This window comes from Strigops habroptila, chromosome 3, assembly GCF_004027225.2.
Source record: "Strigops habroptila isolate Jane chromosome 3, bStrHab1.2.pri, whole genome shotgun sequence".
NCBI classification, from domain to species: domain Eukaryota; kingdom Metazoa; phylum Chordata; class Aves; order Psittaciformes; family Psittacidae; genus Strigops; species Strigops habroptila.
The window spans coordinates 87,156,465-87,169,498 of record NC_044279.2 but is presented as its reverse complement, the minus strand read 5'-3'; the positions used below and the strand labels follow the sequence as shown (position 1 = coordinate 87,169,498).

The 13,034-nt window shown below is 44.7% G+C and overlaps 1 protein-coding gene across 24 annotated transcripts in view; it reads right to left on the bottom strand.

Annotated features, from left to right (window-relative positions):
• ANK2 (ankyrin 2) overlaps positions 1-13,034 on the bottom strand; it is a 340,186-nt gene that overhangs the window by 213,644 nt on the left and 113,508 nt on the right. For 4 of the 24 annotated variants that reach the window (XM_030479953.1, XM_030479957.1, XM_030479975.1 and 1 more), the window contains exon 1: positions 8,698-8,885. The exons of the other annotated variants lie outside the window; for them this stretch is intronic. In XM_030479953.1, the coding sequence (XP_030335813.1) occupies positions 8,698-8,781 (84 nt within the window). In that variant the 5' untranslated portion in view covers positions 8,782-8,885. Of the gene's footprint in view, positions 1-8,697; positions 8,886-13,034 lie in introns of those variants that run through there. 24 annotated transcript variants of the gene reach the window in all.

The window sequence follows — 13,034 nt, the reverse complement described above, 5'->3', positions numbered from 1 at the left end:
GCTGACAACCCAGGGGGAGAAAGGCGGGTACAGTGCACAGCATCAGATATAATTAACCATAAGCCCCCCACACCTCTACCTCCAAGCACAGCCACAGTGATTGCAAGCTCTGCAAGAAAACACTTAGAAACCCTTAGAAAACACCCTCTGCACCATTAAAAGCAGTTAATTACAAATAAATGCAACAACAAAAGCTGGGCTCATCCTTCAGGCAGGGAGCACCAGGTACAGAAGGAAGGCACCTTCCCTCCTCTGCTCTGAAGTGCACTAAAGGAAATGTGTAGCTCCACTCTACACTTCATCCCTTTAACTTGGGTTTCACAACACAGTATCAGTAGTTCCAATGACCAAGTGGGAGGCCATGATCTCTGACCGGAGGAGGAGGGCTGTGGCAGGGCAGTGACCTTTGGGCAAGGTGCAGAACACGATTCCCATCTTTCCCTTTCCCTTGTTTTTATGAATGCTGTAGTCATCGCTCTGTCTCCAGCCTGACTAAAGCAGTCAAAGCACAAATGGAAATGCCAGCTCATAAAGCGCTTTTCTTCACTGTTTCAAAGCTAATGAGCATGAATCATAGATTGATTGGAAAATCTGTGCCCCTTCCAGTGCTTCTGTTTTCACCACGCTCTGCTCTGTTTTATAGGTACAACAGCAACAAGAGGCCAGATCCTCAACTGGTGAAAGCTCAGAGCCCCATCAACTGCCACAAACCTACACTGACACCCAGCAGAGACTATGGCCCACTGTGTTCAGCTGCCATGCACCAGCAAAAACACAAACAGGCTGAGATAGGGTGTAACACCACATACCCAAATGCATGTGTACACAACCCATAGCTCCTCCTGATATTCATGCTATTCACTCATTTTTCATTGGATCATAGCAATCTATCTACCAACTCAGTCAGATGAGGGTTTGCAGGATGAATAACTACCATTGTTTCTTGACATTTACACGTTGACATCTGCTCTCTGATATTGAAAGCTGCCAGATGCATTAGATATTTAAAACATTAAAAAAAGAGGGACTAGCAGAGTCTTTAGGTCACAGGAAAGCAGCAAATTTTTAATACAGTAAGAGACAAACAAAGTTCAGAATCACATCTCTACAGAAGAGTACAAATTGGTTTTAAACATCAGTTCACACTTCTTTGTATATTTCAAAACTATCACCAGCGTTCTTTGCTGCCTCAACCACACTGATACATACTTCAATCACTGCCTTATAAAGAAAGCCTCGTAGTGAAACAATTAGCAGATTTAATTGATCATGAAGGTAAATTGTTGCAGGACTCTGTGCATTCCTGGTGACAATTTCAATCCACACACTGTCTGCTCAGATCCAGTACTGTAGCATAATATAAGCACATGCTGTTCAAGATGGGATGAAACAAATAACAGTAACTGATCATGGCTGAAATACTTAGCCTATGGCAGAAACATATGCAGTATGCTTAACCTAGAAAACAATTTCCAACTGCAATTTCTGCTATTTGCTCTATGATTTCCTTAGAAGCTGATCCTATTCTCCAGAGAGTACTTCATTCATGGATTAGATTTTCAAGTGAGCTAAACTGAGGGAAAATCTAAGTAGGTTACAAATTATTTACCCACAGGTAACCCAACTGCCTCTAGCTGGAAGCTACCACAGAAATCATAGAACCATAGAATGGTTTGTGTTGGAAAGGACCTTAAGATCACCCAGTTCCAACCCCCTGCCATAGGCAGGGACACCTCACACTAGACCATGTCGCCCAAGGCTCTGTCCAACCTGGCCTTGAACACTGCCAGGGATGGAGCATTTACCACTTCTTTGGGCAACCTGTGCCAGTGCCTCACCACCCTCATCCTTGTAGGCCCCCTTCAGATACTGGAAGGCTGCTCTGAGGTCTCCACGCAGCTTCTCTTCTCCAGGCTGAACAGCCCCAGTATTCTCAGGCATCTTCATACGGGAGGTGCTCCAGCCCCCTGATCACCCTCATAGCCTCCTCTGGACTTGCTCCAACAGCTCCATGTCCTTCTTATGTTGAGAACACCAGAACTGCACACAGCATGGGTAGGCACCTACTTTGCTCCCAAAATTGCTATGTGCTCAAGGAATATTTTGATTTCAAGGTTTGAGGAAAACTAATCAATGCCCACATGTTTGACTTGCAAAGCCTTTAAGGATACACTTACTAAAGAGAAAGATGAATTCTTGGTGATTCCTTCACAGTCTAGGAATAATAACAGTAAGTTCAAACTTTCACTTAATCAGCTAGGAAAAATTTTGAAATAAGTAATTCCTGCAAATAAATGAGGATGTAAGAGCCCTCAGCCATCATCTTATTTTCTTGGCCTCCCTCTGTTTCTAACATTTCAGAGCTCCAGGTCTCCCAGTGGCTAGCCTAAATATCTACGTGCTGCTTATGTCAGTCTCAATTTGCAAAATGGAAAAAACTTCTCTAGCCAGAAATGCCAGCTAAAGCATTGACACAGCGTGCCCAGTGGTGGCAGGGACATGGGGCTGCAAAAAACCTGGCATCTCCAGTAGGGACAGGCAGGGGAAAGAGGCAGAGAACACAAGAGGATCCTGATAGATCCCGAGACTGCTGCTTGAGCCAGGTGGATTGCCAGGCCTGCTGAAGAATGGAGGCTGCCTGAAGAGGGAAATATTCCAGTGCTGGCTCAGTAGGGAAGATTTTAAAAAGAAAAGAAAAAAAAAAGGGGGGGGGGGGCAAAAAAATCTACAGAAGATCAAACAAAACGTTTACTACGGATATCTTTGTAAGTATAAAGCCTTCTCAATGATGTATAGTGTTGCTAAAATCCTTCTCCCAAATGCTCTTCCATCACTGACACACTACAACATAACAAGCAGGCAGGGAAGCAGCGGGACAGAACATGTGGCCACCTCCAGCGTGGACTCAACGTCCCCAGGGAGCCATGACTGACAGCAAGGCTGTGAGGTGTGTGAATGTGATACAATATGTGAGATTCCTGACAGCACCTGGCAGCCAGCAGGGAGAAAGAGAAGCTGGCTGGGGAGAAGGGGGCTCGCTTCTCTGACTCAACTGATGTTTGCCAAACACTGGTGAAAATGAGCAAGAACTGCGAAGGATAAATCAGGAGCCCAGGATGCCAGGCAGGCGGATGCAGGCTCAACACATCACACTGTTCTGTATAAAATTCCCTGCTCTTATCCAGATTATTTCCTCCTTGTTATCTTTGCAGTATTTAATCTGTGAAATGTAGCACTTGCACAAATCTGCTAATACACTAAAATAACTCCATCCCTTTGTAGACTCCTATTACTCTATGGAAAAAAACCCCAAATCATGACATTTTTAAAAGCAATATATATTAACTTTAAAGCCCACAATGAATAAATTTAACCTTCTAAGTAGTTGTGTCAATTCTCAGACTTGGTCATTGCTTATTCCATCAATACAACAGAGCACAGTAATGCTTGAAGTGGTCCTGTTACACTCGAACATAAAGTCCTAGGAAAGCCCAGCCTGACCATGTGGCCGGTACCCTGGGCACTGTGTCTTACACACTTCATGATGCTAAAAAACCAACCACAACAGCACAAAACACCACAGTCCAGGTGTTCAGCTGTATTACTCCTCGTTATTTTCCCTGTCTCACTGCTGTAAGTAAATGGAAATTGTTCCTCCAGAGTGTCAACCACCATGGAGCTGCTGTGAGAGAAGCCCAGGATGTTGTGCTGATGCAATCGTCAAAAGCCATAACCCACTCTCCTGACATAGAGTGGGATAAATACACATCATTTTTGGTTCATTCTCATTACATATAACAGCTAAAGCTAGAGGGGATAGGCAAGGAAGGAGAGAAGAAAAAAATACACCAAAGCATTTGTAGCTGTGATGTTAGATGGCAGAAAACGTGCTGGAAGACTTGTGATAGAAAGAAAAGGCAAAGGGAACAAGCAAAACCTGATCTCAGTAACGTGAGAGTATCAGTGGAGTTGCATCAGATTTACAACAGTGCAAAATACATTGAAATGGTAGTGCAGACGTTTAGGAATACGTCTGGTTTGATACTTAACAAACCTGTCTCTTACTTCCATGACCTCTGTCTCTTACCTCCATGACCTAAATGTTTGTCATTTTCTCCATCTACTCTCTTCTTTCCAGAGCCAATTCTAGCACCATTTCTCTGCTTGTTTACATTCACATAATCTGGATTAACTCAACTGAAAGCAAGGCTGTTGCAGTCCAGCTGCAAGCAGCATAAAACCTTCCAGACTTACAGAAGCTATGTTACTAGTAGTGTTAATAATATCCAACACCAGTGAGAGTTGGGTTACTTTGTAACTACCACTTTTGCTTTGTGATAAAGCCTTTTAAGTATCTTAGTCCTGAAAGAAAGGAAAGACTGTGTGTTACCTCATTAGCTCTTTCTGCATGTTCAGTTTACTGTGTAATGTCTGAAGGAAAACCACCTTTCTCCTGAAATTAGAGGACGTGGTCTCTCTTAGAAGCAGAGGCATGCTCTGGTTTCATCTTGGTGGGATCAAAGAGTACTGCAAAGAGTTTTCCACTGAATTTGGTAGCTGGAGAGCAAAATAACCAGGTAAACAATCATTTTAAAAGACCTAAATAGCAACATTTACCATCACTTGAACTGCTGTGTAATGTTATTACAGCACCATAAATGACATAGATGAAAGCACAGGAACATGGCAGCGAGAGGGACCTCCTCAGTTGAATCCTGTCCAGTGAGATGGTTGAGATGGTTGAGAAATCACATCTCATTCATAATTAATCAAGTTTCTTTTGGCTCTGGTTAAACCTTAGAAGGCTGCTGAAGAGCTTCATTGCCTTTTCCCCTCAGACAGCCTTTTGCTTTAGTACCCCAAGGCAAAGCTCTTCTAGTTTTTGCATAAAATAGGCCCTCTCTTCTAGCAATCCCTCTGCGTGTCTTCTGTACATTTGGATTCTTGTTCTTGAACACAGGTGACCAGCACTGCACTTGTATTCCAAAACAGGTCTCAATTACCTTATATATGGAATGAATGGTCTTAAGTAATCAAAATTAATTAAAAGCATTAGCTTGTATACTGTAAGCATTCCATCAGCAAGTATACACTTCCACTAGGAGTACCTCATCTAATACATCCAATTTAATTTTTTCCACAGGTACGTTGAAAATAGGAGACAATGCTTAGGTTAGGAAAAGAAGTCTCATTCATCTTCCTTTAAATCAGCATTATGACTTCCTCCAAGTCTTTTCCAGCATAAGCCTGACTCCAAGCTTTTAATTTCTCTTAGAGAATGAGCAATACAAGTGTCAGGACTGGGATTCTGCAATAAGCTTTAATGGATTATTTTGGCATCAATCCATCAACAGTGTGTGCTTTAGGATCAGTGGAGTAAGAACCTGTGGTTTCTGTAAACCCCTTTGCCATCAGTGCTTTTAAAGCTAGACATTTTAAACTCAAAGAGTAGATTTATATTGGATATTGAGTTGTTCCCTGTGAGGGTGGTGAGGCACTGGCACAGGTTGCCCAGAGAAGCTGTGGCTGCCCCATCCCTGGCAGTGTTCAAGGCTAGGCTGGATGAGGCCTGGAGCAGCCTGCTCTAGCGGAAGGTGTCCCTGCCTGTGGCAGGGGGTTGGAACTGGATGAGCTTTAAGGTCCCTTCCAACCCAAACCAGTCTGTGATTCTATGCTGTAGGAATGTGCTTCACTTTCTACATCATGACCAACAGTGGTTGTTTTTCATCTGAAACACTATAATGAAAGACACGCATCCCTGAGACAAATTACAGGAATCTGGTGCTTGGACACTTCACAATGCATTTGGCAAAATGCAGAAGGTCTCAAAACACTCACGTATATAAACTCGTATCACTTGCTATGCTACTCCTTCAACACAAATGGTATACCAGCTGCCAAGACGAGAGGACTGATGCATACCAAGTGCTGCTCTCACCAGGACTCCACGTGGTTACACCAGAATGAGAAGGAGGCCATTTCCCTGCAGAATGCACCCTATGCTCTATGACACTAGACCTGGACCAAAATGCAAATTTAGCATGATTTTTCCCCAGGTACACAAATTTCATCAAATCCCAATTAGCATGTGGAGCAAAACTGGACGGAACCCTACCGCTGGATTCACAGACCTATTAAAGCAGCCCACCAACTCACCAGAATGCACAAACGAACCAACATCACTACAAAGACTAAATTTGGGACTGTATGGGTAGTACTTTTCTTAATTTTACCAACATTTCAGCCTTTTCCAATCCTGAGCTAGGATGAACCTGAAGCTTCTTCATTTTAAAGTGCATGCACATAAAAAAATCCCTGGGGTACTGGTGAAAATTAGAGAAAACCCTATATGGCTTCCCAGCTGGTGGACAGAAGATCCAGCTGAATGCTGCATCTCAGATGTCCTCCTCTCTGTCTCTGCCAATACATTGATCAAACCCATCTAGCTCAATTAATATTTAATCCTCCACACAAAGGGGATCAACTTCCATGGAACAGATAGAGGGCATGTTGGATGGCGCAATGCAGATTTGTTCAGCAAAAGTAGTTCAGGACCCGAAAACAGGCTACGTTACTTTTGATTCTGGAGCTCTTGCACATGGCCCTTTCATCTCTGTTCCCAAAAGAAATTGTGCCTACCTAATCAAAACACAGAGTAATTCAATCTGGAATTCTTGTATGTCTCTATTCCAGTATGCCTCTTTGCCACTTTCTGGTAAGAAAAAAAAAAATAATAAAAAAAAAAATCTATTTTTAAGCAGTAAGAAAATAATTGTTAGAATATAAAAAGGAATATTAAAGCCTGGAATTGTATTTCTTCACAAAGTCATTAAAAGGGTAAAGCTTCATGAGAGCTAATCCAATACCAGACCTGAGGCACCAACATCTATTTGCATCCGAACTGAGTGATCAAGAATTTTTTTATTCCATGTTTGTCCACTGAAAATGGCCAATTAGTATTTTCAAGTTGTAAAAGATAACTTGGAAAAGATACCTAAATATTTATTGTTTTTGAAACACGAAGATGTGTTGCCTGTTGGAAGATACTGAATACGGAGACTCAACACAAGAGAAGCTTTCTAAGCATTCATTTGGCCGCAGTGGCACATACTCGCGTTTCAAACTTGGAAGGCTCTGGATCACTTTGCTTAGAAAATGGCAAAACAAGATACCACAGATGAAAAAGAAGAGATGGAAACACCTATTTCAAGCTCCAAAAACCTCTCCCCTTGTATGACGGATTATCTAACAGTCAGATGGAAACACTGGGTATGCAGTTGATAATTTAATTTTTGCTCCCTCACGTGGATTTACTTCCCCAGCCAAACAAACCTTTCAAATTCAGAGGCAGGACAAAGATATTCCCTCTGCTACTTGGCTGTGCTTAAACACAAGGCTAACGTGCTATATAAAATCCCCCACTGTGTGGAGATCCAGGCAATACTCCAGGCACAGCGGGGTGCAGTGAGGATGTTTTTGTTCAGTTTCTTGCTTCAACTGGATTATCTCACGCCCTTACGGTTGTAGGTACAGAATCTTCCCTCAGTGATAAAACAGGGCTGTACAGTGTCGCCCAGTGCAAAACAGCTTTTCTTCACCGGGTCAAAATCCCTGTGGAAGTCCCTGAATCAGTGACTGTTTGTGATGCTGTGTGTTATTGCCATTTGTAGCAATTTGCTTCGCTCATACACGATGTTGGTTAAAATGCAAATTAGATGCAAAACAAGGGACTGAAGAATTTATCAGTGAATATACTTGGTATGGATTAAATTCTTCCTCACCCCACAGGTAGCCCCACACATTTTATGGGGGGTACCTCTTCCACCAATTAAGATTAAAGAAGTGGGGGGGGGGGTGGGTGTGAATAACTGTAAACCAGTTTATGTCATAATTATGCAGAACCACAGACATCTTTCCTCTTCAGGGGGAGAAAAAAAACAAATGGAAATAAATAGTTGCCTAGAATTAAAGCCATTAAATTACCTCAAACAGGGGGGTGAAGCAGCAGGTACACTACACCTTGCACATCAGTGAAAGAGAGCAGACATGCAGAGCAGGGCCCTGGGTGTGGCTGGACCAGTCGTGTTTTATCCAATTCATTATTTTGCCTCAGCATCACTGGCCTGCCACAGATGGTACAAAAGCCAGCAACGTGCCTCTGGCCATCGTTGTCCATAACCTGATCTAAGAAACACCTCTAAGTAAACTAAGGGTTTATATGAGGAAAAACAGATGAGAGCATGCAAGCCAAGTCAGTACCATCGTGTGAAGGGTTTGTATTTATTCTGTAGAGACAAAGTGCCCTCTTTCTTAAGGGCAGCACAAGGAAACCCGCCCTGAGAGGCATCTGTTGCCCAACAAACGAACTTAAACCGAACAGCACAGCCAGGAAAAAAAAAATAAAATAAAAAATCTCACCATAAAAAGGAAAGAAACCTTCTGCTGAACCACCCGGCTCAGTTATCACAACGTTATCGATTCCCCCGCCGAGACAGGGAGAAGCCCTGCGCTCGGGGCGGAGGACCAGCAGGCTGGCTACCGAGCCACTGGCCACCACCAGCCATAACACCCTACCCTGCTTGCCAGACACTGCATACCCCGGCTCTGTACGGGCTGCTGCATCACCCGCTGCCCCACAGCATCGCCCCACAGCACCACCTACGGCTCCACAGCCCCGCCCGCGGCCCCGGGCCCCACCTTTTTGGGCCTCTTCCTCCTCTGGGAGCTGCCGTTGCCCCTCTCGCCGCCGTCGCTCCGCTGAGCTGCCTCCTCCTCATTCATCCTGGCCAGCAGGTTCCCCGGCGCCGCGCCGGGCCATGGGCGCCTGCAGCCGCTGCCGAAGGTGGGGCCGGGCCGAGGCGGGCGCAGCAGCGTTGCCGCGGCAGCGACGGGCGGGGCCCTGCGGGGCGGGGATAGGCCGAACCCCCCCGGCTCTGCCCCACTGCCCGGCTCGCGGGGGGAGCGACCGGGCACAACCCCCGGGACCAGGGGTGGCCCCGAGGCCCCGCGGACGGAGACCTGGACGCTGCACGGAGGGGCTTTGCACCTCGTCACCCCCCACTCAAAACGTGCGCTCGAAGAGGAAACTGAGGCATTGGCAGAGGTTGCCCAGAGAAGCTGTGGCTGCCCCATCCCTGGCAGTGTTCAAGGCCAGGTTGGACACAGGGGCTTGGAGCAACCTGCTCTAGTGGAAGGTGTCCCTGCCCATGGCAGGGGGTTGGAACTGGATGAGCTTTAAGGTCCCTTCCAACCCAAACGAGTCTGTGATTCTGTGATTTTATTTCATCAGCAAGAAAGAACAAATATTGACCTCTCCCAGCCCAGTGCGCATGAGCTGAGCAAAGGTTTGCAATTTCCTTTATGTTGAGAGAAACCAAGAAACGGAGAGACGTGTGGAGGAACAAGGCTCAGAAAAAGTATTTCCAGCAAGAGCTGGCTGTGTCCTCCTTCCTGAGAGGACACCAGTGCTTCTCCCTGCCTGGCTGGTGGGGGGCATCAGGGATGAACCTCCAGCACTTCCCAGGCATCCCACATCCCAGTGTGCTGATCACACACACCCTCCTCATCCCCAAACCCATATATATAACACCCAAAAGATGCTCCACAGTCAGCATGACAACAGTCACGGCAGCGAGACGGACACAGCATAAGGTGATAGTTTGTATTACTCCAATAAATCACCTCCTCCTCGCTTTGAACAAGCGACACCACAACGGCCACATGTCATGTGAGAACTGCAAATGCATTCTTCTACTTTTGGTGAAGTCATTATATATATATATATATAAAACGTATACTGTTCCACATGCAACTGGACAAACCAAGTAACATCCTCAAAGGCTGTGGAACAAAGAAGTAAAGTACTTTCATTGCTTACTCAGCAGAGGAGAGGCTGGAGAAAGTGGAAAAGACCCAACATAGCCTGACCACATCCCACAGCCATGCTGGCTGGTAACGCAACAAACATTTACACCACTAAACCAATGCAAACAGCGTAACAATCCACAAGTCCCTTATTTTTCCCTTTTTCCTTTAAGAGTGACTTCTTTGTTACTGCCAGCAGTAGTAAATTCTACCCTAAAAAGAGAAATAACTGATGTAAAAGCAAAGGGAGCTCCAGCTCTTGAAGGCGGCGGGTGCTGTGCAACGCTGCATCTGTTAGGCAGTAATTAGAGCTGCAATCACAGTCACAGCGAGTATTTTGGGGAGGATGTACAACAGTCATTTGTTACCAGCACCACACACTCGTGGAAATCATTTGTGGTGAAACCTGTAAAGATGTGGTTACCCTTTTCATTTACAAACCAGCCTAGTCCACACACAAATGCGGGGTTTAAACAAAGAGGTCATCTCCTCTTTCACCTTTAAGTCAAATTTTGCACAAATCCATCCCCCTCCTGGCCCTTTTTCCACACAAAACTAAAGCCTTTTATGGTCTTTCATATGTTTACACCCACTAATAAGAAGTGATCCTTGGGTTAAGGCAGATTGTTGAAGTATGTGGTGATGGTATATTGTGTTTTCTTCTTACAATCATGTTTCTTGCAAAACTAAAAATAAAATCACAGATATTTCTGACTGTAAATATGAAGACAACTTAAATCACAAATGATGGTTCTGAAAACCCAGAGACACGGCACAGTGATATGAATGGGGTGAAGAACATAGCATCTTGCTCCCAGCCAAATCCATCACTTATCCTTCTTTCCCTGGAAGAGATGGGACTTGCTACTATGTTAAATCTACATTTATTTTGGTCTTCAAGCTGGAAAAGAATAAGGAAACAGGATTGCAGGAGAACTCCATGACAGCCAGGAGAAGCAGCAGATTTTCCTGAGAGACTTATGATTGAAGGCTTGATGCCTTGTGAAGGATGAAGTCGCTGGGAGTCACCAGGAGCAGCAAAAGGCCAGGACCCCTGGGAGGCAGCCAGGGCTAAGTGCAGGCAATGAGGTGTGGGGAAGAAGTGAGAGAGAAAGACACAGTTTGAGGATTTTCAATTTCAATATATAAGTTTTCTAGTTCTTCATACCCCATCCTCTCACACAGGTCCTTGCCAGGGTAAAAACACAGGGGGAATTAAGGAGCGGTTAGCTACAAAGCCAGGCTGCAAACAGTGTAGGATCATTCCTGCTAAGAAACCTGCCTGTAATTACCCGTCGTGAAGCTGCACATTTATCACCCCATCTTTTCTTTCTTTCCATCAGCACAGGAGAGTGCCACTACCACAGCCCTCCCTGTGAAATCAAGTGTACAGTGTGACAGTGCCCGCAAACAAAATAATGGGAAAGCCTATTTGTGACAACTATCTCAAATGCTTCTTGATGAGAGCTACAAAACCAGCACAAACTCACAGGTACAAGCTTACTGAAGGACCACCACCTCATGAACCTTCATTGCTCTTAGCTCAGGTCCCCACATCTAGGGCATTCCCCTTTGGCAATGCAGTTTTAGGAGTAGTTAAAGAAAAAAATGTTCCTGCTCAGTACCAACACATCAGCACTCCTTATTTCCCATGATCCTAGGAATCCAGCATGGAACCTCATCAACCTAACCACTGAGGGCATCCCAGCTGCTGAGAAGGGACAACGGGGTCTCATAACCGCACCAGCTCAGGTGGAACAACCACACAAACAGTCTCAAAGAAATGCCCAAACTATTCAAGTCTGCTGAAGGCATTCTCCCTCATTTAAAGCAGTGGATTGTGTTTCCTTCACAAAGCAAAATTTATTAACTGAAAAAACTACGTAGACATCATCAAACTTCTAATATGGGGAGTTCCACAGGGAGTAATTTTTTACTCTCTTGTAACATGGCTGTAGTCACATCCATGATCACCCCTCAGCTGTTTATAGAAGGGACAGCATAACTCCAACCTATACCTAACCCTCAGAACCTAGGGCAGGATCAGTAATTTATGACCAGGCAGTTCCCAGGACTAAGGGTTTAGATGATCAGGTGTGGAAGCTTCCCACGGATATGTCCTGTCAGTCACAGTGTTTTGAGGCCATATTCATTACGCCCAAGTCCAGGTGCTTAGCCAAAGCACCTTAATCCACCCAACAGCTCCATCACATTCCAGTTGCACAACCTTTCGTGTTAACAAGTGCACGATTACCTCCCTTCCTACAGCTTTGAGGAAGGGGATTCCATCCCAGCTTAAATTTACCTTATGGAGCTGAAAAGAAAATATGCTCCAAAAGTGTGAAGCAACTCCCTGAGAGCTCTTCAGCAAAGTGCTGGCCAGCTTCTCCACTGCCAAGGAGCTTCTTGTAGTACCTTAGCAGTAGCAGCAGCAGTATTAAATTAATCTCTTTCATTGGGTAAGTGCAGTCAGTTGGAAGCACTTCCTTATTGAGTTTTGCTTGAGTGTTTTCCAGACTTAGGCCACTCACTCCCAAATGCATTTGCGTAGGCGCATAAGCCAAAGCCGAAGGGAAGCATTCCCTTTACAACTGTTGGCGGGTGACATGAGCCTGCGCTAAGCTCTGGGATGCTGCAGCTGGATCGTGGCTACGGTGTAAACTGTCAGGCTTCTATCTCAGGCATGCCTACACGGTCCCATTTCTATCACAGAAGTCATGCTTTCCCGAAGAAAATCGTCTTTTTCTTTTTCCTGAGTCATTCCTTATGATATAATTGTGGTTCCTTCCACAATTCTAACATTTAATCCTACAAGGCCAGCTCTATTCCCACTGAATTCAACAGCAGCAGATCCATTAAATACAAGATGTCTAAAATCCCACCATTACAATAAACAATGAAAATTAGAAACTTCTAGTTAAAAACTAGGACTTTTGTCTACACCTTGACCTTACTTTATATTCTGCACCTTTGCTACCCATACTACTACTACTACTAATAATAATAATAATTTTAAAAGCCTTGTCCGTAAGTCAGAACAATTCCACATTCTGGAAACTGAAGGCTCAGTGAGATCTTATCAATACGTACAAATACCTGATGGGATAGAGCAAAGACAACTGAGACAGGTTCTTCTCAGTGATGCCCAGTGACAAGAAAAAATGGGCACA